At 35.2% G+C, this 27125-nt stretch overlaps 1 protein-coding gene across 1 annotated transcript; it reads right to left on the reverse strand.

The window, feature by feature from the left end:
- Nucleotides 1–228: 228 nt before the first annotated feature.
- Nucleotides 229–25568, reverse strand: SLC5A3_3 (Sodium/myo-inositol cotransporter; the record flags this gene model as incomplete). The annotated part of the gene is made up of 14 exons (XM_051219239.1): nt 229–602; nt 8049–8427; nt 10202–10370; nt 11596–11746; nt 14227–14334; nt 17504–17639; nt 21238–21545; nt 21860–21940; nt 22761–22866; nt 23894–23998; nt 24033–24092; nt 24129–24233; nt 24280–24336; nt 25491–25568. The coding sequence occupies 14 exons, from the start codon at nt 25566–25568 to the stop codon at nt 229–231; spliced, it is 2217 nt and encodes a 738-aa protein (XP_051068453.1).
- Nucleotides 25569–27125: the final 1557 nt, after the last annotated feature.

The following is a 27125-nucleotide window of genomic DNA, read 5'->3' on the forward strand; positions in this document are numbered from 1 at the left end:
CAGTGCTTCGAGGTTTTCTATGGTAGTTTAGCTTTAATCGACTCATGAATAGTCGATGAACTAAAACAAACTATGTATCATTCAATTCATTACACATATTATAGTACTTAATTCAATTTAGTAGTATTACATTATATAACAAAATAGAAAGTTATAACTAAACGATGTTTTAGATGATGATTATAATAAATAAGTAGAATCAACATGATTAAGAAGAATTTGAAATGATTATTTTTCCCGAAATATTATAATATTCTGATTTTGTAAATAAGTAATATACTCAGAATATTGTTGATTATGTAATGAAGTTAAATTACCTATTATAGGTAATGGACCTATATTGATTTCATTAAAATATAATGAATAAAATAGATAAGCAAAAATAGTTAAGCATATAATAGCGATTAAACCAATTTGTAATCCTAATTTTGCTGAAGGATCTTGATGAAGACTAGATATTTTATTAAGTCTAACTTGATTGATTTCTTTTTGTTTGTCAGTTAGTTTAGAAAATCTTGAACAAGGAGTATTTTCTAAACCACATAACCATAAACAAATAGATTTGAATAGATTTCTTGAATTTGGTTTATTGATATCAGTCTCTAGAATAGATAGTAATTGCAAAACATTAATAAAATGTAAATGGCATAGTTGTGAATCAATAGCAATATATATATATATTGAATAAAGGAAACATCATTTGTCGTCAAGCCCGTCCCTTGCAGAATTGTATTGGTGCACGAGCTAATAGATACTTATAGAAGAAGAAGATGATGAAGAAGGAGAAGGAGAATACTAAGAAGAAGAAACTTTACAAACTACTAGCTAGGTGGCTGGAAGCGATCAATAATAAACCCTAAAACTCCTGTAAGGCTGACATACTAATGTTAATTGCAATGTTATGTTTATTTAGTTCTTGATGTTAATTGTATTCTGTTAGGCAAGTTTCAATGTGGACACTAGTATAAGTGATTCAATATCATGTACAATATGTTTTGGTATTAGGTGTTTGGAAGCAATCAGGAAGAATATCTGGATCCACTTTCCGTGCTAGTTACTACCAGTTGGTTTGGTGTACCTATATTCTTGAGAGAACTGACGTCTCTATGAGATTTAAACTCGTTTCTCAACCCATAAATAGCATAGTAGTAACGCTGAAGTATAACGAGAATAACGAGTTCCCATGGATAACCAGCAGTTCCAGAGACGCGTAAAATGATATGGAATCATAATGAAAAACATTCTGACTAACTCATTCATTCACATCACATACACCTTAATAAAAACTAGGAAAAAATAAAGAGCTCTTTTTATAAAAGGCTACAATGAATGTTGAGGGTACTAAAAGTCAGCTTCCAAACGCACACCCGAACAATATCCTGCCTAGTTATCGAGATGAAAATGTAAAACCAAAATTTCTCTCATCTAACGTTAAATAATAACTATCTACATAGCCTTAGATCTTTGTGTGCCTTTTACAATCTGCGGGTAAACATGAAGTTTCTTAAATAAGATGGGTGCTAGTTCACGGGACAGTTAAAACGATTAGAAACGGAACTATGAATCATCTGTGTTTAGTTTCTAACTGGTGAGTTGTGGAGTTAACACTTGACCAAAAAGACTAAGGATAGTGTAGTCAGATAGCTTCGGCAGCTGAGAAAAGAGATACTGCACACGGCTTATATGGAGTTTCTAAAAAAAACATATTTCTGAAGTGATTATGGCAACTTCAAACATGGATAATTATAGTCTAGTAGTGGTTGGAATATAAAGATGAAATAACTTCAGAGTGGTTACATACTTTTGATCAATGGAGTCAATGGTCATGACATGAACAAAGGACCGCAGGTTGTGTTAGCAGGATATAGATTGGATTTAAGCATGTTCCGTGCAAGATTACATAGTGGCACGTTGATTGGCTATTGCTTATCCAATCAATGCTAGTGGACAATTGCGGAAGACTCTAGAATCTTCTCATATAAAATATATAAATAACGTTATTCTTATTGTAATTCCTATTTACATTCGCCTTGGCTATTTGGAATAATTTAGTTCCTGTTTAATATTGTTCTAATTTGGAGACTTATCGAGTGAATTGGCGTCCAAGAATACTAATCAATAGATGTAGCTGGGTTGTAATAAGAGACATTTATATTACACCATGTATTAACTTTATTCAGCAATAAAATATATTGATGTCATTGTCGGTGAATAAATTATCAATTTCAGTTTATGGGTCTATTTCTTTCCAACAATGTTGATGATGATGATGTTTTTGTCTTGTTGCACCATCTTGTCACCATCAACACAACTGAGTCAAAGAATTTATTTTCAAACTGATATATTGTTATTCATGATAGAAATCTCTATTCGTCAGGTTATCAATTTAAAGATGCTGTTAATGATTATCATTAAAAGGAAATAGGTTAAACAGTTTAGTTAAAGCAATGTTAATTAAAGAAATATTAAATTGTTGGTCTGTGTGTGTCAACTTAAATTTATCCAGTTCCTGTTTTGGAACATAATATCACAAGTGAATTAATTTATTTAACACATAAACATTGGTAAAAGGAGCCACAAAATAGATACACGCCACACGTCATCATCCGATTTGTGTGAAGTCTATAATACTGTTGTGTGCCCAAACAGAAGTGGGTGGTTTTCTTAAAAGAACTACACCCAAAGCTTTTGATCTATTGGTCTGATCCACAAGGCAATGAAGCAACGTTGCGAGATGCAGTCCCGTAGTAGCCGGTCCCCAACAATATGATCATACGCCGTTTGTTCCTTCAAGATCCTGGGGCTTATGTGCACCATCGGTTTGGGTCACGGTTTTCTAACTCCCCTAAGTGGATCCTCCGTAACCATCAACCCGGTTAAAGTGCCGGACATTTGCTTTCCATCCTCTCAGTTTCGTAAAAAACACCCCCACCACGAGGACTTCCCTGGCAGTGGTTGTATGCACGTAGCCATGTGAGAGTATTTTGAGGAAAATGGCTGACTCTCCCCACTCTCGGCCATACCAGGGAATTTCAAAATAATTGATTAAATCTTTGTTAGCATCCTTCTAGAAATACAAATGTACAAACGCAGCACAAACTATGATCAAATAAAGCAGGTAGTAATGAATGAACAATCGTTAAGAAATTAGACATGGAATAATCAATATTCTGAATATCAACTGAATAGTACCAAACTCTTTTGATCTTAATGCTTCATAATTAAATGAAAAAAGAATCTACACGAAAACGTAAGAACATCATTGATACTACTAACGCCATTTAGAATATGAGACGATGAATTCTTACCAGCTTCTATCCAGTTAACATCAGCAAGCTTGTATCATCCATTATCCAGCTGAACGGATATAATAATACTTGTGTAATGACTACAACAGAACAACACTATGGAAGCATCTTCGACACTACGGCGTGCCTCAGAAGATAGTCATTATCATACAGAATTCATATGATGGATTAAACTGCAAAATCGTGCATGCAGGACAGTTGAAAAAGTCGTTCGAAGTAAAGACCGGCGTCAGGCAAGGTTGCTTACTCTCACCCTTTCTCTTTCTCCTGGATCATGAAGACATCAACATCTGAAGGGAATCACGGGATACCGTGGACATCTAGGATGCAGTTAGACGATCTAGACTTCGCAGATGATCTGGCCCTTCTATCCCAAACGCAAAGACAAATGCAGGAGAAAACGACCAGTGTAGCAGCAGCCTCAGCAGCAGTAGGTCCCAACATATACAAAGGGAAAAACAAAATTCTTCGATACAACACAGCATGCACCAATCCAGTCACAAGTGACGGAGAAGATTTGGAAGATGTAAAAACCTTTACATATTTGGGCAGTATCATTGATGAACAGGGTGGATCTGATGCAGATGTGAAAGCGCGGATTAGCAAAGGAAGAGCAGTCTATCTACAATTGAAGAACATCTGGAGCTCAAAACAACTGTCAACCAACACCAAGGTCAGGATTTTCAATACGAATGTCAAGACAGCTCTATTGTATGGGGCAGAAACCTGGAGAACTACGAAAGCCATCATCCAGAAAATACAGGTGTTTATTAACAGCTGTCTACGCAAAACACTTCGGATTCGTTGACCGGACACTATTAGCAACAACCTACTGTGGGAAAGAACAAACCAGATCATAGCGGAGGAAGAAATCATAAAGAAGCGCTGGAAGTGGATAGGACACACATTGAGGAAAGCACCCAAGTGCGTTACAAGGTAAGCCCTCACTTAAAATCGTCAAGGCCAAAGGAAAAGAGGAAGACCATAGACATTACGCCGGGAAATGGAAATAGGCATGAGAAAAATGAACAAGAATTGGATGGAACTAGAAAAGAAGGCCCAGGACAGAGTGGGTTGGAGAATGCTGGTCGGCGGCCTATGCTCCATTAGGAGTAACAGGCGTAAGTAAGTAAAGTAATGACTACAAACACCATCTTTTTCGTATTATTTTAACCTTATTATGTTATTCGTGGAGAAACAAATTCTCTCAACAAGTCAATATTTACTCATATTCTCTAGAATCCTACAGTATGAATACTGTATTTAATTCCCAACCATAGGACATCTTTGTACACTTTCACAAAGTAAAATCTTAAGACATCATAATAACATTACAACTATTTTAAAAGTTGTTTATCATTTCTCAAACTCTTATCATACTTTTCTACAGATACTGTAGATAAAAGAAAAACTTGATTTTTCTAATTACCAGACCCTACTATCATAGTAACAATATATAATAATATCTACCCATCGTACGATGACTTATACACTCAGACTAAATAAAAGATCATACTGAAACAAACAAACAAACAAAGTTTACTTTAGTCTTAAATATTGGGTTTTTTTAGTTATGCATGATTGGTATTTTCACTTTATGACAAAGAGGTCACTTTCATATGATCATTATCACACAATAGGCAATAGATTTACATATTCTACATACCTAATAATAATAATAATAATCACAAAACACTGTGAAATATAGATTATTGATTGAAAGTTCATTTCTAGTTGGCATACACAAGTAGTCTGAAATAAATACTTTAATAGATTGTAGATAAGATGAATAAATGTCCAAAAAAAACAACTACGGAAAGCTATAATTCAGTAAACATGAATATATATAGGTGAGTTTCTATATAGACGTATCCCTTATTATGTTGTTAGCATATTCACAGAATCTACCTACTAAATACTCAATATTTTGAAACAACCAGAGTGGTAGATTCAAATAACCCCTACCTTGATTTTTAATCAAATTCGAGAACTTATGGCTAATCCAAAGCAGCGGAAAGTAGAAGTGTATATTAGATTAACCTCAGTGGTCTCTAAGTATGGTCGTCCAGTTTAAGTAATTAGTATCAGAAGGGGTTTTGTAGAGATTGTAGTAATTTCAGTAGTTGAAATCATGAGTCAATTGAAGCTAGACCAACATGGAAAACCTGGAAGCACTCGACGACCGTTTCGTCCTATTGTGGGACTCCTCAACAGTGTTCATCCACGATCCCGCTCGTGGGATCCGAACCCAGGAATTATCAGCCTCGCGCGCGAGCACTTAACCACTAGACCACTGAGCCACAAAACTCCTTCTGATACTAATCAACATATGCTTACTAGTGAATGGCTTCAAGATGTATATCCTGGAGTTCTAGTGAGAAGCAGTGACCAGTGGAGTTCAACTGGGTCTGTTGCGAGATAGTAACTCACTGATGACAATGGTGGATGTGTCGCTCAATTTCGTAGATTAGTTGGAGTTAGACATTAACACTGTTGGATCCCGGCCGTCTCAGTGTTCTAGAGTTTAAGCGTTCGCGGGAGAGACCAATAAGTTTTGGCTTAGAACCTCGCGAGGCGGGATCGTGGATGCGCACTGTTGAGTAGTCCCACGATAGAACAAAACGGTCGTCCACTAATTCCAGATTTTCCATGATGGTCTAGTTTCAACTGACTCATGATCTCAACTATTTAATCAATTAGATTGATTGAGACACTAACTAGAGTTTGGGAGCTGGATCTAATCACATCTGACCGGTCACCACCTCCGATTGTCTCAGTTTACAAGTAAGAACAGATATCCTCTTTTCATAACCACAGGAGAACCAGTTTGACTGACACACTGTCTAAAATATTAGCTTTAATAGTCATCTGAAGCTTGGCTAGTGTGGATAAACAGAAAAGCAGAACGGAAAAGACTGGTTCTAATCCTGGACGTGTATTCATGAACTACATACTCATCATTCGTCAGGTGATGAAATGAAGACATACCTACTGATGCCCAACTGTATTTGTATTTCTTGACCTTAAGGTAGGATTCAGCTCTATTGATCAACACGTTTTCAAGGCATTAACTGTCGCTGAAAGCCCAATCAAACACGTATATCAACCTCGTAAATGCTTTTTATTCCAACATTAGTAGTCGAGTTAAATTTTATGGAGAAGTCTCACTAGAATTATCAACTTCTAGTTGATTTCATCAGTTATCCGCTTTCTCCAATTTTACTTAACTTTGTAATAGAAATCCTTCTAAAAATAACTCCATCATGGTATGATTTTTCAGGAATCGATCTACATTTACGAGATTCACCTATTGACTTTGAATGCACAAATAAAGTATTTCTCTTTGGCAAAAAACACTGACAAAATGCAGTCTTTTAATCATCTTGAACAACGATGCTAGCATATTTGATGGACTGGTGTCTGACTAAACCACGTCATGGATTCAGAAACCTCAACTGGTTTTTGGCAACTTACGTCACTTTTGGGGTAGGTGAGATGCACGTCTATCAACCATACAACAAGTATGCTTCTCAGCAGCTCGATCTGCTCTGCTTCATGGTTATGAAACGTGGCATACTGTCGAAGCTCTTAGCATCCATATCCACAAATTAAACTTTTGTGTCGAAAATAAATTTGTATAGCAACTCTTCCTACCTTGACCACTGATAATGGGCTTTATTGCAGTGGGTGAAAACAAAACTTCTTATTTCCATTTCCTCATAAGTCTCTTTTAATTTTTGCCTTATTACTTTATTAATAGTATTTTTTCGACTCTTGTGTAATATAACAACATGGTACCTAGAATCCCTGCCAATAGTGTTATTAGAGATTCTGTAATCTCTAGACACTTGAAACACACACTTCAATCCACCTATAAGTAATTAACTTCTTATTATAATCACTAATATTATCTTTTTTATCTGCTTGATTACCCGTTTGACATTAATTTCACTGCTACTTGCGAAGTTCTAATTCTATTTATTTATCTATTTAAACATATAAACATTGGTACAAAGAGGCACCAAATAGATATGCGCCACATTAATCATTCGATTTATGTGAGGGCTAGGATACTACCTGGTTGCCCAAACAGAAGCAGGTAGTTTTCTGAGGGGGCCACACCCGGAGCCTTTGACTTAAAGGTCTGATCCATAATGAATTGAGGCAACGTCAGGAGATGCAGTCCTATGGTAGCCGGTGACCAACGATTGGTTAACACGCCATGTGTTCCTTCAAAATCATGGAACCCATGTGCATCGTTGGTTTGGAATCAGGAATTTCCAACGCCTCTAGGTGGATCCTCAATATTCATCAACCCGGTTAAAGTGTCTGGCATTTGCATTTCGTTCTCTCAATTTCGTAACCAACAGTAATGCTGCCAGAAGGCAGTGAGTAGGACTTCTTTGACAGTGATTTTATGCACGTGGTCATGTGAGAGCATTTCGAAAGAGAGAGCTGACTCTCCCCACTCTCGCCCGTACCAGGGCGTTTGGGGGTTAATAGACTTATACAACACTACCAGCTGATTGGTATTACATTGTCATCCTATGCATTAGTGGATAACAATGACAAAAACCTAATTAGATTTTGTCCTTCTGGCTTCCCAGTTGTTGATTTCTAAAACAGGATAGATATACGGTGTAATATTTGGTTATGTATCAGTATATGAAAAATAAGTTGAAACCGTCACCAACAACAGACTACTCTAGTTAAAATAAAAACGCATCTATTTAGACTCACCCAATTCTGATAGATAATCAGATTTAGACTCAGTTTCCTGTACAGTTATAACATTATTGTCAATGTGTAACTGAGAGTTGATGGAAAGGGATGAATGATTCATTTGATCATCAAAGTCTTCCTTGCTTGAATCCCAAGCTGTCCAATAAGTTAACCGATGTAATTGACTCAGTATTGGTGATGAACTAAAGAATGAAACTATCACAACTAAAATTATTGTAGATCCAAATGAAAACATAGCAAAGTACATATAGTGAATGTTTTTAATGATCCATGGTCGTGTATCGTCTTCACCACAGATTGGATCAGTGTACACAAACGTTAGAATCATTCGAATAAAACCGATAATAAATCCATAAATTAGACCGAAAAAAGCGCCCTTTAAGAAGTAAATGTGAACAAAGAAAAAGTCTTTCATTTGTGAAACATGAAAGTAACATGAAAGCATTCAACAGGACACTCATTTTTTATCAGTCAAATGAGATCACTGATTAGATCGGATGGTTTACTAACTTACCTACTTACTCCTGTTACTCTCAATGAAGCATAGGCTGCCGATCAGTATTATATTTTGAACCAAGTTTACTTGTAAAATTTAGATAATTAGTTTCTAACCTAACAACTTAGTGATAAGTCGCTCGCTATTAAACTTAGAGGCTTTGAACTGTTAACAGTTTAGAAGTCCCAAACAAAGACTTCAAAACTGTCTACTGCTTCTTAATTTCCAATGGTTTGTCAAGTAACGTTAGTACGTGATAAAATAATCAAAACAACCCATAGTATCATTGAATAAGAAAAAGAGAATTCAGCGAAGGAAATTTTCTTTTCGACGAAATCATTTACTTAAGCTGTACATTCGTTTTATGGATGATACATAAGTTTATAGGAGGATAGAAAAAATTTTGCATCACAAAAATGGATTCGGGAATAAATAACATACTAATCAAAAGGTAAGGAAGAAAACAATTTATGGGCCAGTTAATAGTCCAATTGACCGATATGAAGAAAAGCGACAAACACAAAAGCTCATAATAATATCAGAATGGGTTTTGTGAAGATTTTTAGAAATTTCACTGGTTGAAATTATGAGTCAATTGAAGCTAGACCAACATGGAAAACCTGGAAGCACTGGACAGCCGTTTCGTCCTAGTGTGGGACTCCTCAGCAGTGCGCACCCACGATCTCGCCCCCAGCGGGATTCGAACCCAGGGCCTTTCGGTCTCGTGCCAGTCGCTTAACCAACTGGACCACTGAGCCGGCATCCAACGGTGTTAATGTCTAACTTCAACCAATCCACGAAGTTGCGCCACCGTGCACCTCAGTATTGTTGTACAGTTTGCCTTACTATTCCATAAGCTAAACCTATTTTGCTGTCGACTGATTGACTAAAGCCTTAGGGTTGGAAAAGTTGCGTCCGCTTCTCTAATCATTATACACATCTATACATGAAATGTCTGTATTCAAGGGGTCGTGAATGGTGGTTGATATTTATCTAACAGCGACTAAAAAAACTAACCAGTAAACCGCTTAAAGCACCTTTATGACTCATAGTATTCAGTGTAGAAGAATTAGAGATAAACAAGAATGAATTAAATGAATGCTTGAGCTTGTTTACATTAATCTGTTGACTAGATAGATGATAATCATGATCATTTAGATGTTCTAACTTGCATCACTTAATACCCTCTGTCAGCAATACTTCACCACAATCAGTACACAATATGTAGGATAAACGTAAAGTTTTCTGGAACAGTGCTATATGATAGTGAAAGTAAAATATGAATTATTGTATAGAATGGACAAATAGGCACATCCCACTGACTATTAAATATATGATTTCTCTTCATCTGATTGATTTCTACTCCGAACTCATTGAGATTGACTGCTTGTATTTGTGTTGAATAAAGTGTTGTCTAGTCTATACTCTAGTTCTCTATTCTGGGTCGGGAATCCTGGTTCTGATATAACGTGACTAGTCTCATTATTGCATTAACGTATTATCGTAGTATTCCTGTGAGAGAAAAAAAGTGTTTTAAACCATCTATCATGTCGAATCATTTATGCGAAAATTACCGCACAACATATTTCATACGGTTAGTTTCCTAGTTAAATGAATCAAACAACAATAATGAACTGTAAAATATACAACTTGCCTTTTCACTACACCGTTTCCATAATATAGCGCATAAAAATACTGATGCTATAGGAGGTGAAAAGTAGGCAGCAATCGCTTGAATATAAATATACAGTTCACTTCCTTGAGACTGTTGCATTATTGGAATCCATGCAACACTTAACCCGACTAATACTGCGATAAACACACTTAAAGTAAATAAATACGTACGTAAAAGTTAAATATACAATAAACCGTAAATAAATAGTTAAATAAATTATTAAATGAAATTGCATTTAATGTAATAAAAAATCGATGGTATGGTGTACAATCGAATTCGTGATATTTTACATTAAGTATGAGATGATTAGACCTGAATATCAATGTTCAAAACCTTCTGAAATGGAACATGCTCACTCAAAATCTCATAAAGCCATAGATGAGATTTTTCAACTTTTTGCAAACGTCATTATCACTTTTTGTCATTTGTAAAGATGAACAAAACCTTTAGATTATCAAGGTTTTAGTATTTAATAATTCCCGCAACCAGACAATGATGAATACGTTGACGAGCTCTGTATCTATACCAATATTTATATAGAATGTCAGTGTTTGAAGGCCACTCTTTTTTTAGATTCAAATATTAAACTTTCAGGAATTTCCGTGTGGGCCGAAGTATTTGTCATTGAGATCAGCTGTTGATGAATGGAACGATGTTTTTTAACGTCCCAACCCAAACCTTCATCATTGGAAACCTTAAAACAAAGCAAAGCATTTCTTAAACTTTTCTAACTACTGGATACACTGTGGTCTACTTTTTTCATGTTTAGACAGTCGAAAAAACCACGTAAGGATTTGAAAAGGTTGAAAGAGACTACAATCATAGCTTTGAACAATATTAAGTGGATTATTTGAAGCTAACAATTGTTAGGTAGTGACCCTAACCTCACTGGACGGCCGTTTCGTCTCACTGTGTGACTCCTCAGCAGTGCGCATCCACGATCCCGCCTCACCAGATTCCAAACCAGGACCTATCAGTCTCGCGCGCGAGCACTTGGCCATCAGACCTCTGAGCCGGCGTCCAACGGTGTTAATGTCTAACTGCAACTAATCCATGAAATTGAGCGACACATCCACCATTGTTATCAGTGAGTTTCTATCTCACAACAGACCCAGTTGAACTCCATCGATCACTGCTGAGGAGTCACACAATAGGAAGAAACGGCCGTCCAGTGCTTCCAGGTTTTCCATGTTGGTCTAGCTTCAATTGACTCATGAATTCAACAATAAAATTACTATAATATCCACAAAACCCATTCTGACACTTATTGGATACTTTGTGTCAGTGACTAGGATATTTAGTTTTATTTTCACTGAACAAGTAACGTTACAAAAACATTTTACAAAATAAATACTATCATATTAATAACTCACCGACCCACAATCATCAATTCAATATTTTGAGGATTTCGTCGCCACTTTTGATATATATCCACTGTAAATAACGTACTTGCAGAATTAAAAATTGATGTCAGATCAGAAATTAAAGCTGCGAGCATTACAGTCAACATTAAACCTCTGAGACCTAGTTATTATTGTTGCGGGAAGTGAAATATTCAAAAAGACATTTCAGGAAAAGATCAAAGAAGGGAACACTCATGATAAACATTAAAACTTATCAAATTTTTTCTACAAAGAGGTCAACCCCTGAAAGTACTGACATCTCTTTCATGTAATTAGAAAAAGTAAATTAGCGTTTTATGTGTTTACAGTTCACAAGCGTAATTTAATTCGCAATTTTTTAAGTATTTAGATGACAACCTCCAAACATTTAAAGAAGGAATATTTTCGGAAGTGCAAAATTGAAGATTTTGTGTGCTTACAATCAAGACTAAGATTTAAACTTGATAGATCAACATTCAGATTGTAAAATTTCATTTAACAAATTAGACGACTCCTATCAATGGCAAGGAATATATTAATTTCGTTTAGGTATAGTTTAAATTAATTTGTTTAATCTGGTTGGCGTTCTTTTTAGCAAGATTTTTTCTACGGGATGGGGTTGCCGACCACATGCCCGAATCTTCACATCTACTCGGGCTTGGGATCGGCTGTAACTCTAGAAGAGTTCCTGAGAAGATTGTTAACATTATCTGGAACTCATAAGACGGACAATAGTACAAAGTCCTGCATGGAGGATAGCTGACAGATGCATTTCAAATAACGACTGGAGTCAAACAAGGCTGTCTACTCCCCCCCTTTCTCTTTCTTCTGATGGTTGACTGGATTATGAAGACCTCCACATCTGATGGAAAGCAGGGAATACAATGGAAAGCTCGGAATCAACTAGATGATTTGGACTTCGCAGATGGCCTAGCCCTCCTATCCCATACACATCAATAAATACAGATGAAGATAATTAGTGTAGCAATAAACTCTATATCAGTAGACCTCAACATACACAAAGGAAAAGCAACATCCTCAAATACAACACCGAGAACACCAACCCAATCACACTTTATGGAAAAGCTCTGGAAGGTGTGGAATCTTCCACGTGCCTGGGAAGCATCATCGATGAACAAGGAGGACCCGATGCAGATGTAAAGGCAAGGATTGGCAAAACAAGGACACCATTCCTACAGTTGAAGAACATATGGAACTCAAAGCAAATGTTCGCAAGCCAACATCAAAGTCAGAATCTTCAATATGAACGTCAAGATAGTCCTACTGTACGGAACTGGAACTTCGAGAACTACTACAACTATCATCAAGAATGTTCAAGTATTTATAAATGATTGCCTACGCAAGATACTCAACATCCACCGGCTGGATAACATCAGCAACAGCCTTCAGTGGGAGAGGACAAACCAGCTTCCAGCTGAAGAGGAGATTAAAAAAAGACGTTGGAAGTGGGTATGACATACATTGCGGAAATCACCAAACTGCATCACAAGGCAAGCGCTTACTTGGAATCCTGAAGGCAAGCGGAAAACAGGAAGGCCAAAGAACACAATTCGTTGAGATGAATAACAATTGGAAAGAACTGGAAAGGATTGTTCAGGACAGGGTTGAACGGAGATTGCTGGTGGGCGGCTTATGCTCCTCCATGAGAGGTAATGGGTGCAAGTAAGTAAGTAGGTGTAGTTCTCGACACGAATATGTTTTTTGACATGATATAGAAATTTCCAATAATAATCCAGGTTGATAACTCCATAACACATTAACCGTTCATAGAAATCATTATTTGTGAAATTTATATTTCAAATAATCTCAACGATTGTATTTTAAACAATTTTATCCTTACTTACAACTAACTAACCCGGAACCTTCCTATGATTATTTTTGACTTACTATATCTAATATTTTCTACTACTTTTGGATCTAGTTTGATCAATTCGTTTCACTCTGCTAACGTGTTTTGGTAACTTGGACCGATTTACATACGTCCCAGGTTCCACTTTGCATCTAACTAAAAACTCACATATTACTGAAGTACCAGGTAAGAATTAACATTCGTAAACATAAATCAGTTGAACATTCAGAAACGCTAAAATATCCAAAAAGATTTCAATTAAAGAGAAAAACAATACCTAAATGTAATTTTTAGATTTCTGTATTGAATAAAAAAGATAGACAAACGTTAATGACCTCTAGCATCAGAAAAAGATTACAAAAGTAATGCTGTAATTCAGTGTACTTATTTCTTCATAGTTTGAATTTATCAATTAAATATAGTTACTGTCCAATGCTTTTTGTTTACACCTAGACCTTAATTCAGTAACTATCACTTCAATTTTCAAACAATTCAGAAGTCGACTATCAATTAGTATCAATTAAAATTAATATCATAGGCAATATCAGTGCATCATTCGAACAAGCCTGTGTGTTAACAGAATTCGTAAAATTCGGTTTATAATAGTATTCAATCTTCCCTTTTCTGAGTTTCGAAATCATTCTTCAACTAAACCTCATATAAAGGAATGAAATCATGATAATATAGCAGTAATTAATTAGTTCACAGAGAAAATTACATTTCATTTGTACACAATCGTGAAGGTAACGTACCAGAAGGCATTAGATCAATCACAAGTTTTGGATATGCCATATTTGAACAACCATTACGATGTCCACAAATTTTAAGGCAATCAGAACCAGGGAAGCAACCAATCTCATCTAGAAAAAAAATAAATTTAAATGACATTAATTTGCAGGAAAGAAGTGATTTATAATTTCATAATAACTTACTACTTCTTAATAATATTCGTTGTATAAGGTGCTAGTTATTAACTGATTGAAACATGAATTTGTACTTTAAAAAATAGACTATCAAACTGTCAATCATAACGAATTTGTTCCAGTTTGGACTGTTGGACAATTTTCATAGCTAATTCATAATCAAAGTGTTTCAAAGCTCAGTACACAAACTAGAGTTGTCTGAAATTTTGTGAACTTTCTAGTGTTATCGTTCACGCTTCACAAAACGAAAACGAGAAACATACTATTTGTAAAGGTGAAAACTTTTAAAGAACAGATTAAAGATAACACAGTCTAGACATTCAAGTCAAATGTTGAAAAGCTTGAAACACTAAAGTATTACTAGCCTCCTTTTTTAAAGGCATGATTTACTTATTATGAATATAAACTGTCGGGTAGCTACAAGTAGTCGACATAAAAATCCGGACCTACTTTTCACGCTATTTGGCGCTCCTCAGTGTGATAATGAGTGATCTAAATGATGAGATAAACATGGCGTTAGTCACAACTCAATGATCAACCAATCGTAAATATCTCACTAGTACAGAAAATTAGTTACACCTTGAACAACTCAGCGATGACACCATAGACTATGAAGATGGGTGATGCGAGCCCGGGTCTACCAGAGAGCATCAGCTTCCTCAGGATCGCAGTTACACCTTGCTGATGAGTGTAAAAACTAGGTTCAGGGTTTTTTGTTGACTACCTTTAACCATCTAACATAAGAACATATAGCATGGGATGCATGTGGATCTAGAACTAACTGAGTTTCATTAAGTAAATTTGGCGAGACTATAATTTATGAACGAATCAATCAGATACAAGATAAAGAATCTTGAATTTTAGCGCGAAATTCATTCATCCATTTAGCTAAATAACGTTTTGGCATTATAACTGATGTCAGTTCGTGATGTAAACTTTAAACCTAATTGCAACTGGTTTATAACCCTAATTTAATCCTAATTAGGTGTCCATTTTCAAGGTCACTTTAGAGTCACTCAAAGGCTGTCCATAAATTATAATCTCATCATATATTTAATATTAAATCACAGAAATAATTGATTTCATCTAAATGTACTTTCCTAAGTTTACTTGTTAATACTTAAGGTGTATCTTATTTTTTTAGATAATTTTAAAAATACTAAGACGATGAGATTCTAAGAATGAAATGAATCTACTTTATATAAAGGATCTCAGCACAGATACAGAAGGCTCGACTAGCTTTTACCAGCTTGTGTCATTTATGGCGTAGGCGAGATATTCATCTATCAACCAAACGACGTGTTTACTGCACAGCAGTTCGTTCCGTCCTACTTCATGGCAGTGAAACATGGCCAGTAAGAGTAGAGGATATCCGTAGGTCACTAGTATTTGATCATAGGTGTCTTCGAAACATTGCTTGTATATCCTGGGACCATCGAGTAAGTAACGCAGTTGTTAGGAAACGAGTACTAGGTAAGGATGGCAAATCCATTGATGACGTAGTGAAACTTCATCAGTTGAGATGGCAGCGACATGTGTTACGTATGCCCAACTAACGACTGCCTCGACGTGAGATGTTCAGTGGTATAGGAGTAGGTTGGAAGAAAGCTAGAGGCGGCCACACCAAAAAATGGCACAAATTCATCAAGTCATTGACAAGTGGACTGAGCCATGTCGGTAGATGCAGACTATTTGGTTGGGATCCGCGAGACGATAGCAACCGGTGGTTAGAGACCTTGAATGACATGGTTCAAATTCGTTTTCAATTGCGCAGGTGCATCCACTCTTTGTGTTCTGCCAAATTCTAATCTTCTGAATTCTTAATGTCCTTTATTTTTTCTCTTTCCAAATTTATTTCACTGGATTATACTGCTTGAATAACATTTTCAAACCCTAATGTTTCTGATTACTGATTATACTTTTACTACCTCTACTACTATAGGATTTGAATCGACAACTGCATGTCTATGTTAATGTGGCATACTAACTTGAACTGATGTACGTACGTACGAAGTTCTACGTTGTGACTGACTAACTAATATAAAGGATTCTTATGATATAAAAAAATAGTTTAGATTTATGATAGCAATGGAGAATATAAAATTGATGCACCTTCATTGATGGTATTTAAAAAGAAACAATAAATTCGTAAAATAAAACTATTAAAACAATTATTGTACCCGAGAACAGTGAAAGAGATTGATTACTCTATGCTTCTACATTTATATATCATATTGAAGAAACATGAAGGTAATGATTATGGAAATGTTTATGTGGTGTCAACTATCCAGTAAATACTTGATGATCACGCTAAGTGTTTATTTTATTTGAGTTACTTACTTACGCCTGTTACTCCTCATGAAGGAACATAGGGCGCCCACTAGCATTCGCCATCCAACCCTATCCTGGTCAATACTTTCAAGCTCCTTCCAGTTGTTATTCATCCTTTCCGTATCTGCTTTTATTTCCCGACGTAATGTGTTCTTTGGCCTTCCTCTTTTCCGCCTTCCTTCAGGATTCCAAGTTAGGGCCTGTCTCGTGATGCAGTTTGACGATTTGCGTAGTGTATGTCCTATCCATTTCCATCGTCTTTTCCTAATTTCCTCTTCAGCTGGAAGCTGGTTTGCTCTATCCCACAAAAGGCTTTTGCTGATGGTATCTGGCCTATGGATGTTGAGTATCTTGCGTAGACAGCTATTTATAAATACTTGCACCTTCTTGATGATGGTTGTAGTAGTTCTCGAAGTTCCAGTTCCGTACAGTAGGACTATCTTGACGTTCATATTGAAGATTCTGACTTTGATATTGGCTTGCGAACATTTGCTTTGAGTTCCATATGTTCTTCAACTGTAGGAATACTGTCCTTCGCCTGTAGCTCTTCCAGAGTTACTGCTGGTCCCAAGCCCGGATAAAGGAGGAGGATTGGGCATGGGGTTGGCGTCCCTATCCCGTAGAAAACTAACTAGCTAAAAAACGCTTACTTAATTTACATGATCAAAATGATACCTCCTTATTCTAAATATAATTTTGAGAAAAATATCAGCAAAGTTAACCGTGATAATTTTTTTTACTGACAAATTTATGATAGATGAATATATTTTCTTACTTGGATATAATACACGACTTATCATTCCTGGAATAACCATAATAAAAATTGGGATTTGTTTTATTATCCCAGTCATTAATGTTGCACCCTGGGCATGTGACAAACTTTTTGCTGCCAATGTACGCTGAACCATCATCTAAAATGTGAATAGATTACACCAAAAAAAAATGTTATACGACGAATGTACAATTAAGGGAACTATTTGAAATATTTTTGATCAACAGATACTCTTAGTTAACACCCCAACATTAATTTGATAGGGTACTATAATTGGTAACTAAAATAGTATCATGAGGGGGAACGGAATATTTGTAATAAAATTGAAATTCACCTAATGCTGTACAGTCTATCTTCTAACTATTTCAACACTATGGTACTTTCAGCCATAAAACGTAGTAGACATTAACATTGAGGATAACAGCAATATATATGCGAATATGATAACAATTTTCATGCTTTGTTCTTTAAACTTAATAAAGTGAATATCAATGCAAAAACCATGATCGTCAAGTCACACACAGAGAGAGAGAGAGAGTTTAAGACTAGTATATTTCATCATTCCTAAATCTTTTATAGACCTTTACAATATACAGAATTCTAAAAGTTATCTTCACATTGTGCTATGCGTAAATATTAATACACAGTGGAAATTAATGTATAGGAGCTTATTAAACTTAAAATTTTAATAGTTGAGATCATGAGTCAATTGAAGCTAGACCAACACGGACAACCTCGAAGCACTAGACGACCGTTCCATCCCACTGTGGGACTCCTCAGCATGCGCATCCACGGTCCCACGTCGCGAGATTCGAACCCAGGACCCATCAGTCTCTCGCGCAAGCGCTGACCAGTGGAGTTCAAACAAGTCTGTCGTGAGACAGTAACTCACTGAAAACAATGGTGGATGTGTCGTTCAATTCCGTAGATTAGTCGCATTTAGACATTAACACCGTTGGATGCCGCCCATCTCACTGGTCTAATGGTTAAGTGCTCGCGCGCACGACTGATAGGTCCTGGGTTCGAGTCTTGCGAGATGGGATCATGGACGCGCACTGCTGAGGAGTCCCACAATAGGCCGAAACGGTCGTCCAGTGCTTCCAGGTTTTCCATGTTGTTCTAACTTCAATTGACTCATAATCTTAACTACTAAAATTACCATAATATCCACGAAAGAACCTTTCTGATAATTTTAAAATGTTTTACTTTGAACAGTAAAAGATCGTAAGAGAAGGCTAATCAATTACTACATTCATATAAATGCGAACAAACAAAAATTAAACATGGTGTGACTAGCAAATGAGAAGTGGAATGAAGTTATGAAATTGTCAGAGTTTTTGTCTATTGGATTAAAACCAAAATGATTCAACATGAACATCTTGACCGAACTTTTGTAGTAAATTAATCGGTTGATGGTTGATGGTTAGGGAACTTCTTTAATTTCAAAGTGAATTTCATTAAAATAATCGGGATGCACTATAATCTTAATCTACACAAGTTTCCTTGGCTTCTAATAGTCAATTAATTTCTAGTTCTTCGAAGCTGGTGTGGATTATTGAGAAAACCAGTGCCACAGCAACTTGAAAATATCTATACAAGATTCTTACAGATTTTACTTCCTATAAACATTCAGTAGCTTTTCGTCAACAACAACAAATCCAAAGTTAAAAGAAAACAGGTCATATTAAATTATAAGATGATTAAGGTTGGAGATTCGGTTATAGAAATCCAACCCACATACTGTAAAAGTGGAATAGACTGGTAGCGAAAATCAAATAACTAAAAGAAGCTATCTAAAGTTTCCCTGTTAATCGATCGTTATTCAACTGACATTCATACGTAACAAAATAATCTTTGAATTATCAGTGATGATGTGTTATTTTACAGAAAAAAGTAAAAGATAACAACCTTGTATTACCCTAAGTGTAAACTTTTACTTTACTTATTAAGTCTTTTAATTTGCGCATAAATCACGGCTAATGATTTACAAACCTGTTGCTTAGATTTTCACTACAAAATACCCTAGTAATATATATTTTTAGATTTATCATTTATGATAAGTTGTAATCTTTCATTTTATGCATGTATTCGAGTGAATTTGTAATTCAGAATAACAGACGGGAAACAATGTTTTATTTTGGCTAATTTCTTCAATGTTTAGGATCACTAAATTCACTTGGTATTGTTTACTTGTATATTCCCATTGTTATAGGACGAAACGTGCGTCCTGGATTCCACTGCTTGCCACTATCCATCTTTGCTTAAAAAGCTTTTGATTTAAGACTATATCGAAGCAATCCTCAAAGGATTCACATATGCCAACATGAGACTGATCAATTGCAGTCCTAAGTAACAATGGAAAGGTACAAGTAAAACAACACCAAGTGAATTTAAAACTTTATTACACCTGCAGGTGGCCATCAAGACTCAGTAGCCAAGTGGATAACGCGATGGCGTTTGAAGAGAACGATACTGGGTCCTATAGTGAACATCAACTCTGCGATGGGGACACATCCAGTTGACGAGTTTCAAATAAGACGAAACGCGCGTCCTGGATTCCATTGCTAGCCACTATCCATCCTTGCTTAAAAAGTTATGATCACTAACTAAGAAACGAGTAAAAAAAATTCCAATCATTACCATAAACAGTAACTATATTAGTGAAGTTGTTTTTAGTGAGCTTAAGCAGAATTTATGCATCTATATCTTAGTCGATATCTTTTAGATGATAAAACTAAGAATAACATAGATATTAACCAACTTTTTGCTCCTTAAAACTACTACGGATTTTTAATCTTGATATTAGTATGTTTGATTGAACTATACTCAAAAGTAATCTAAGATTAAGCTAAAAAATAATAATGATTATCGGATTAACTGTACGGGGTTTATTATTGAGTTTCTATCAAGTTATACAACCATTAGTTGTATTTAAAGTACTTAGTAACATAAGCATTTTTAATTTACGTTGAGTTTTGTATTTAGGGAGTTTTGAATATGTGAATCATTACTCCAATAATACGAAGCTTGAAGATGTGTTATACAGTAACACTCTCATTAAGTCTAATTTTAAAACATTGTGTTTTCTTTGATCAAATCAATAGTCAGGACTGATTCTAACTTCTGATTTTTAAACAAAAGGATATAAATTTTCAGTAATATATAAATAAAAATGATCAACTCAACAGCGTTTGAATTGCACAAGCAGGAAACGATAAGGTCAAAGTGCAAGTGATCTAAACCAAACCACTGAATTAATTAGAAATAATGGAGCTGACTAATGACTAGTTGTAATTGCTTTATGAGCCAAACCCTTCTATCTTTATACTTCTTATGACGATAAGGCACATAATTTTAATTCCATTGGTTATCTTACTTAAAGTCCATGTGATTCATTGGGTTGAGTATATAACTTCTTGTCTGAACTACAGGTTGTCTGAATACAATTCTACTACTAGTGTTGTTGCTTAAATTATCTTAATATGTATTTAATTACTGTTGAAGTTCAAAAACAGTTATGGTTAACTCTGTATCCGTTATTACAAAGACTACAATCACTTTCTTTGTTTGTCCTTCAGAAATTATTCCCGTAAATACTCATAATAAATTTTTCATCTTCCATTATTTATGAAATCGTACCAAATGCAACTTTAAGAAAAGTGCCAGAGTTTCACCCAAGAAATCTTTTAATAATAATAATAATAATAGTTATATACATGATAAAATTATTCAAATACCTGATCAGCACACCAATACCAAATAGAAGAAGGAGTTTGTCCAAGCAAGAAACCAAGCCATGGCATGTCTGGGTCATTTATCTCTCTTAATAATTTAAACGCTTTTCGCGAGGGGAGACTGCATCTTAAACGAGAATCAATTGTCGGTTCATTAGATAACTGGAGTAGTGATGTTATATTTTTCTCCTTGGCTGTCAATATCATTGTATTTAACAGGTTTCCGCCTTCCCTAGATGATATGTTAACTTCGGCAATAGCTCCTCCATATGCATCAAGGAGTCCTTGAAAACCGCCAACTTTGATAAAACCTGTAATGAATTTTAGTTATCACTATGTAAACTTGGAAAAAAATGCTTTAAAAAGTGGCTGTAGGTGCCTCGAATATTTATTGTTCTAAAGACTTCGAAATGTGACAGAGGAAAATTTACAGCCAGTATGCTTGAGTTTACTACGACTAAATATATAAAGGAGTGGATTACGTTAACGTTATACAAAGTGTATCAGTTCACGTTATCAAAATGGTAGGAAATAACACTGAGAAGTTAAAAACTATCAAAAAGCTTTGACTACTAAGTCGTCATACCATAAAAGTCGTAATACTTTAAAAATTCAGTTTACTTACTTAGTATTGTTAGCACAGTGGCACCAAAGATCATGACAAAAAACTGAAGGGTGTCAGTGTACAAGACAGCAGCAAGCCCACCTAAGACAGGAAAACAACACAGGAAAAGGTTTTAAGTTAGTACACGATTGAGTAATACAACAAACGTTACACAGTCAATCAGTAGGTCTATATAACCGCCATTTGTAAACAAGGAATTCAATAATTACAAAGAAAAAACCTTCATTCTTATAGTTTTATAATCAAAAATACACAAATTATAAAATTTGATGACTAATCTAAAATCCAAACAAGCTTCAGGTGACTAATTAATTAAGTCAGTTTTATAACGTTGACAGGAACCTACAACTATGTAAGCTTCTCAAGAGCCCATTGGTATATTCATCGAGCATTTTGTTAAACTGCACCAACAGAGTTAATATTACAGATTACGGTAAGCAAGTTTATTTTACTCTCTCCTTAGAATAAAAGGATCCTCTAACATTCACCATTTCAGGAAGTAAGCCAAAGTTTATATGATATCATTATGTAGTAGATTTTCAAATAAATCAGAAACGGAGAGCCAACAAAACCATAAAACTGATCTGATTATGGACTAGAAGAATGAAAAAATATTTTATGACTGATGGCAATCAGTAGAAGAACCCAAATCAAGTGTTCATATACGATGAGGGTGTAATCAAAATTTAACCGGAAATCTGTATATTTATACTTTTTAGAGATGAAAACTAAAAACATATTTTTTAACACTGGACAATCCAGGAAATAACTAACCGTCAAGCAAATAAATAGATAAATATTATAGCTACTCGCGTTAAAAAACATATATTGTGTCAAGATACATAACTAATGCAGAAGACCAGTAATAAGTTGATTATAAAATTGTGTCTTATTAACTAACCTGTTACTGTAATAAGCGTTGTAATACTAAGAAGTATAATAATTGAAAGCCACGTATTCCATTCCAAGGCTTCTGCTAGAAACAGAGAGCCAGAGTATAAGTTCACCTGAGAATAAATAAGTGTAATTTTACGAAAATAATGTAACTATTCATCTTTTTCGCCTTAAACCGGCACATGCTGAAAATTAAACCATAAGAAAATAAAGACGTCTCCGAATAACTTTTTATCTCATTTTCTTAAAGTGTGACTAACATTTGAGTTTTGTAGGAGCTCCTCTAATCACTGTATATTTATTAAAAAAACAGTTTGTGAATTTACTTTCAAGTGTTTTAGTGACTGCATAAAATATACGTGTATTTAAGATGGCGAACCTTCAAACTTGGAATCTTTTATCGGTTATAACTTCAAAATAAGATTTACTCACTGATTATGTTAACCTTTTACCTAGATTTTAATGAGTGCGAGTGAAAATACTCGTTAATGACAGACACTTAATATAACTACTGCAATGGTAAAAAGTTAGACACTATTATGAAACTAAGTTCACTATTTTTACAACATCTAGACTCAAAAAAGTAGATTTTATCCATGTATTCAATTATTTTAGCCCTATGAAGGCAATGAACCCTATTGTCTAATGTATGTTGTTAGCCGACTCATACACCAATATTTGAGTTTAAAAAATTCGACTTCAGTATAAACTTTGGATGATTTGGGTTTCAAAGTCTCAAGAGTACGAGAAATAGTGTGAATATATTCTGTTTATTAGTAACAAACCAAAAAACCCAGACAATGAAAAGTAGCAAAAATATACGAGTTAAATACTACTTTAACAAAACCAATGTTATTGGCAAAAGTATTATATAATGCAGCATGTGCAAGTCCGAATTCGCTACTGACATAAGATATCAGTTTACGTTTCTTTAATTCATGATAAGTACACTTATGAAACAATTTAGATTTAAACCATCTGTTCTTAAACCGTGCACATTAAGGAGACATTGCTTGTGAATGACACATTTGTCCTCACTTATAAAAAACCAAACAAGTATTTCTATGAAGCCAAAATTTGTTGGGAATTAAACAGGTGCATCTCTTTTGACTACCTGAAAAGAGAAAGACTGAAACTCACGGAAATTTTAGTAAAAATGTACAGCACTAAAGAAATAACAGCCAGATACATTTGGATACGATTTCCACCAAAACGCTTTTTCATGTATTCAGGAAGAGTACTGACCTGAATAGGCATTAATCTAATCTGTTAAATTTACTCCACTAGCAATATAAACCGGAAGAAAAATCCAACCCAGTAGTTGCAGTATGACTGAAGCCTAAAAGCATTATTAAAATTAAAATAAAAATCGTACATTCAATTCGAATGCCCCAACAGCTATCCCTGACGCTGCTCCAGAACCAGCCAATCCGATAAAATGCTCACTACCAACGTTAGTGGCAAATAGAGAGGCGCCAATCTGAAAACTATGTAAAGCAAAGGTGTTTTACCGGAAGCCACGTAACAAATCGCCCAGCTAGAAAGTAGTCAGTAATAGTTCCACGTCGGTGAGTAAATAGAGACTAGAGATAAATATTAGGTGATATAATTAGGCATATGCAACAACCCAGTAGTTACGACAAGTTAGAAAGTAGATCAGCTCAAATTATTATGGCTACCGAAACTCAAACATATTTCAAAATCAATCTTCAAACTTTAAGTATTCCGGCTGAATTAACAATTAAAGACTCGTGTTCTAGGCTTAAAACCACAAATTCCGTAAGGGTTATGACGATTTTCCAAAATATTTTAATCCAAGAATTGTAGCAGGTGGATCAAATTTCAAACCTAAGGGTGGAGAGACAAATGGGCTGGCTTGTTGATTTGAACACTATTTCTGACCGCTGGGTGTAAAAATGAAAATCTTCATTCACCGACTCCAGTTTTAGTCGAGAGGTTAGTAAAGTATAGTTGGAAAACCAGTCACTGTAGTTAGTCAATATTTTGACAAGGAGATTGATAGAAAGTTAACCCCGAGTATGTAAAAGACGTTATTTTTGAAAATCTTAGCGGCAGAAATTGAAATAATTTCAGCACTCCATCCAGCGAACTTGTTTGGGTTTCTTCGAGACGAAAACTAGGATCGAAATCGGAAAGTTCGAGGAAAATGCGATTAAAAACCAGTAATTTCCGCCGGCTTGAGGCTATTTCAAAATGTTTTCAGACGCTCAGTAAAATTAATTTCAAGATGATCTGGAGAAAATTCCACAACTTTCCCAAAGTTGAGAGCTTGGATTGCGGGTTACTTTTCCACATGTTGTACAAAGCAATATGCATGAATACTGGTGTTTCATCTCAGAAACTCAACCCGATTTTCCATACATATTTCTCTCAAACTCTGGTCCGACTCGTAAATTAGAAACCCGGCATCTTAATTTTACGAGAGCAAATGTCAGTGATGTTTTGGTTGTTATATTTTAATTGACAGAAAAATGAATAAAATGCAAATAAAATGTAAGACCAGATGTCATCTTGAAGACAGGTTTAGAGTTATTGTCATTTGAAACTTACCTAAAAACTCACACGCTATTAGTAGAACACAAATGATTTTATAATCACACAAAGATTTTCGATCACTGCCCTAATACCTACTATTTCCTGTCGCTGAAAATCGTTTACTATATATCTAAGAGCGAATTCAAAGCGTGAAAAATATTCAGGCAAACAAAAATCTTACATATAATCCAGTTGACAGCAGAGCTACCAAATAAACAACAAGGACAGAAATATCCCAATGGTCAACTTTCATTCCCATAGCCACGAAGACAGCGAAGCTTTCTGAATTCTCCACACGTGAGAATTGAATTATAAGATAAATGTTGGAACGTTAAAACAAAATTGAAATCTAACCTCGTCATCACTATGCTCATGTTATCAACATGTTTTATGGATATATTTATCACTCCTGATTTTTCTTCGACTCTGCTCAAAATAATTCTATTTAAACGTGCAACTTGCTCGTTAAATATACCAAAACATCGAAAGAAATATATCAACAATCAAATTGACTTTTGTTTATAGTTTGGCTTCACCAAATCACCCTCTCTTTGTAAATCTGTACATTTAAGTACGGCTGCTCCCCAGGATTCGACGTCTCCTAACTATCAAAAATTATTTTCGATACTATTTCCTCATACCTCAAGAGGGATATAAATCTCTTAGATCAATCCCACTAAAAATTAACCTGAAAATAAGTTTGACACTCGGATAATAATTAGACACCTTGTATCAAATTCTATAGCGGTAAAGGAATCCTTAAATTCAATGGCTCTGTAAGTCTTCGAGATTTGGTGCTGACCGCGTTAGTTTTAATGAATTCACCTAGGTGAAGGCACTTGGTCACGTACCCTCACCAGATCACTAGGGGTTACGCCGTGTTTCACATCCCCTACAATAGCTAGCCAGCTTGGTCACTTCTTGACATATCGACATATTAAATATTTCATCGCTTCTGACTTCCAATTTCTCTGAGTTGTTACGTTTCGACTACCTAATGTGCCATTGGTTAAGGCGTTGACAATATTGGTAGTAATGACGACGTCTAATTCTTTTTCATATCCGATTATGCTTGCTGAGCTGCCATTGCTGATTGTGAAGTAGCCATAATTCCTTAGTCACAAAGTCTAGCCTGATGAGGGTCTAATCGAAGACAATATTGTTCGTTTATATATGGCCCATGGGTGAACTCAAGGAAGCTTTAAGAAGCCAGAAAGTGCCGAAGATATTTCATCCCATTATCTTTTGGAAAAACATTCTAGAATCTTTGTGTGTAGCTTCCCTAGTTGACAAATGCTAAAAACCACTGGATGAGGATAGGATGACTATGGCAATGGCTTCGTTTTTACTAAAAGCTATAAATACCTGAGAGTTTGTAACATATTTGACACTGTTTGGAATAATATTCCTTTACACACATCTTCTGTCATCTCATTTGCTACCTAGGGGGTCCTAGTGTTTGAGTGCCGAACTAGTGCGCGGTATATTAAGAATCTAAGCTCTAGATATGACAAACTACTTATGAAGTTTTGTTACAGCCAGTATTGTGCTGTGATTTGTTGGCGATGTATTGCATTTTGTTTGTGCATTCAGACCAATACTTTTGGTTTTTCGTTGCAAAATTATTTGATCGAATTTAGCTAATAATATCTTGGTGGCCTGTTGATCTGACTCCGATTTGAATTAACGGATCTATATAACTAACGTCATATACTACTTATGTCGATATAAGTAGCACACACCACAACACCACCACATAGAAACAGCAAAGGTTATTAAGTGAATAATTGACAAAGTCAGAATTTAACTTAAGAAG

The sequence above is a fragment of the Schistosoma haematobium genome, chromosome 2 (genome assembly GCF_000699445.3).
Source record: "Schistosoma haematobium chromosome 2, whole genome shotgun sequence".
Taxonomy (NCBI): domain Eukaryota; kingdom Metazoa; phylum Platyhelminthes; class Trematoda; order Strigeidida; family Schistosomatidae; genus Schistosoma; species Schistosoma haematobium.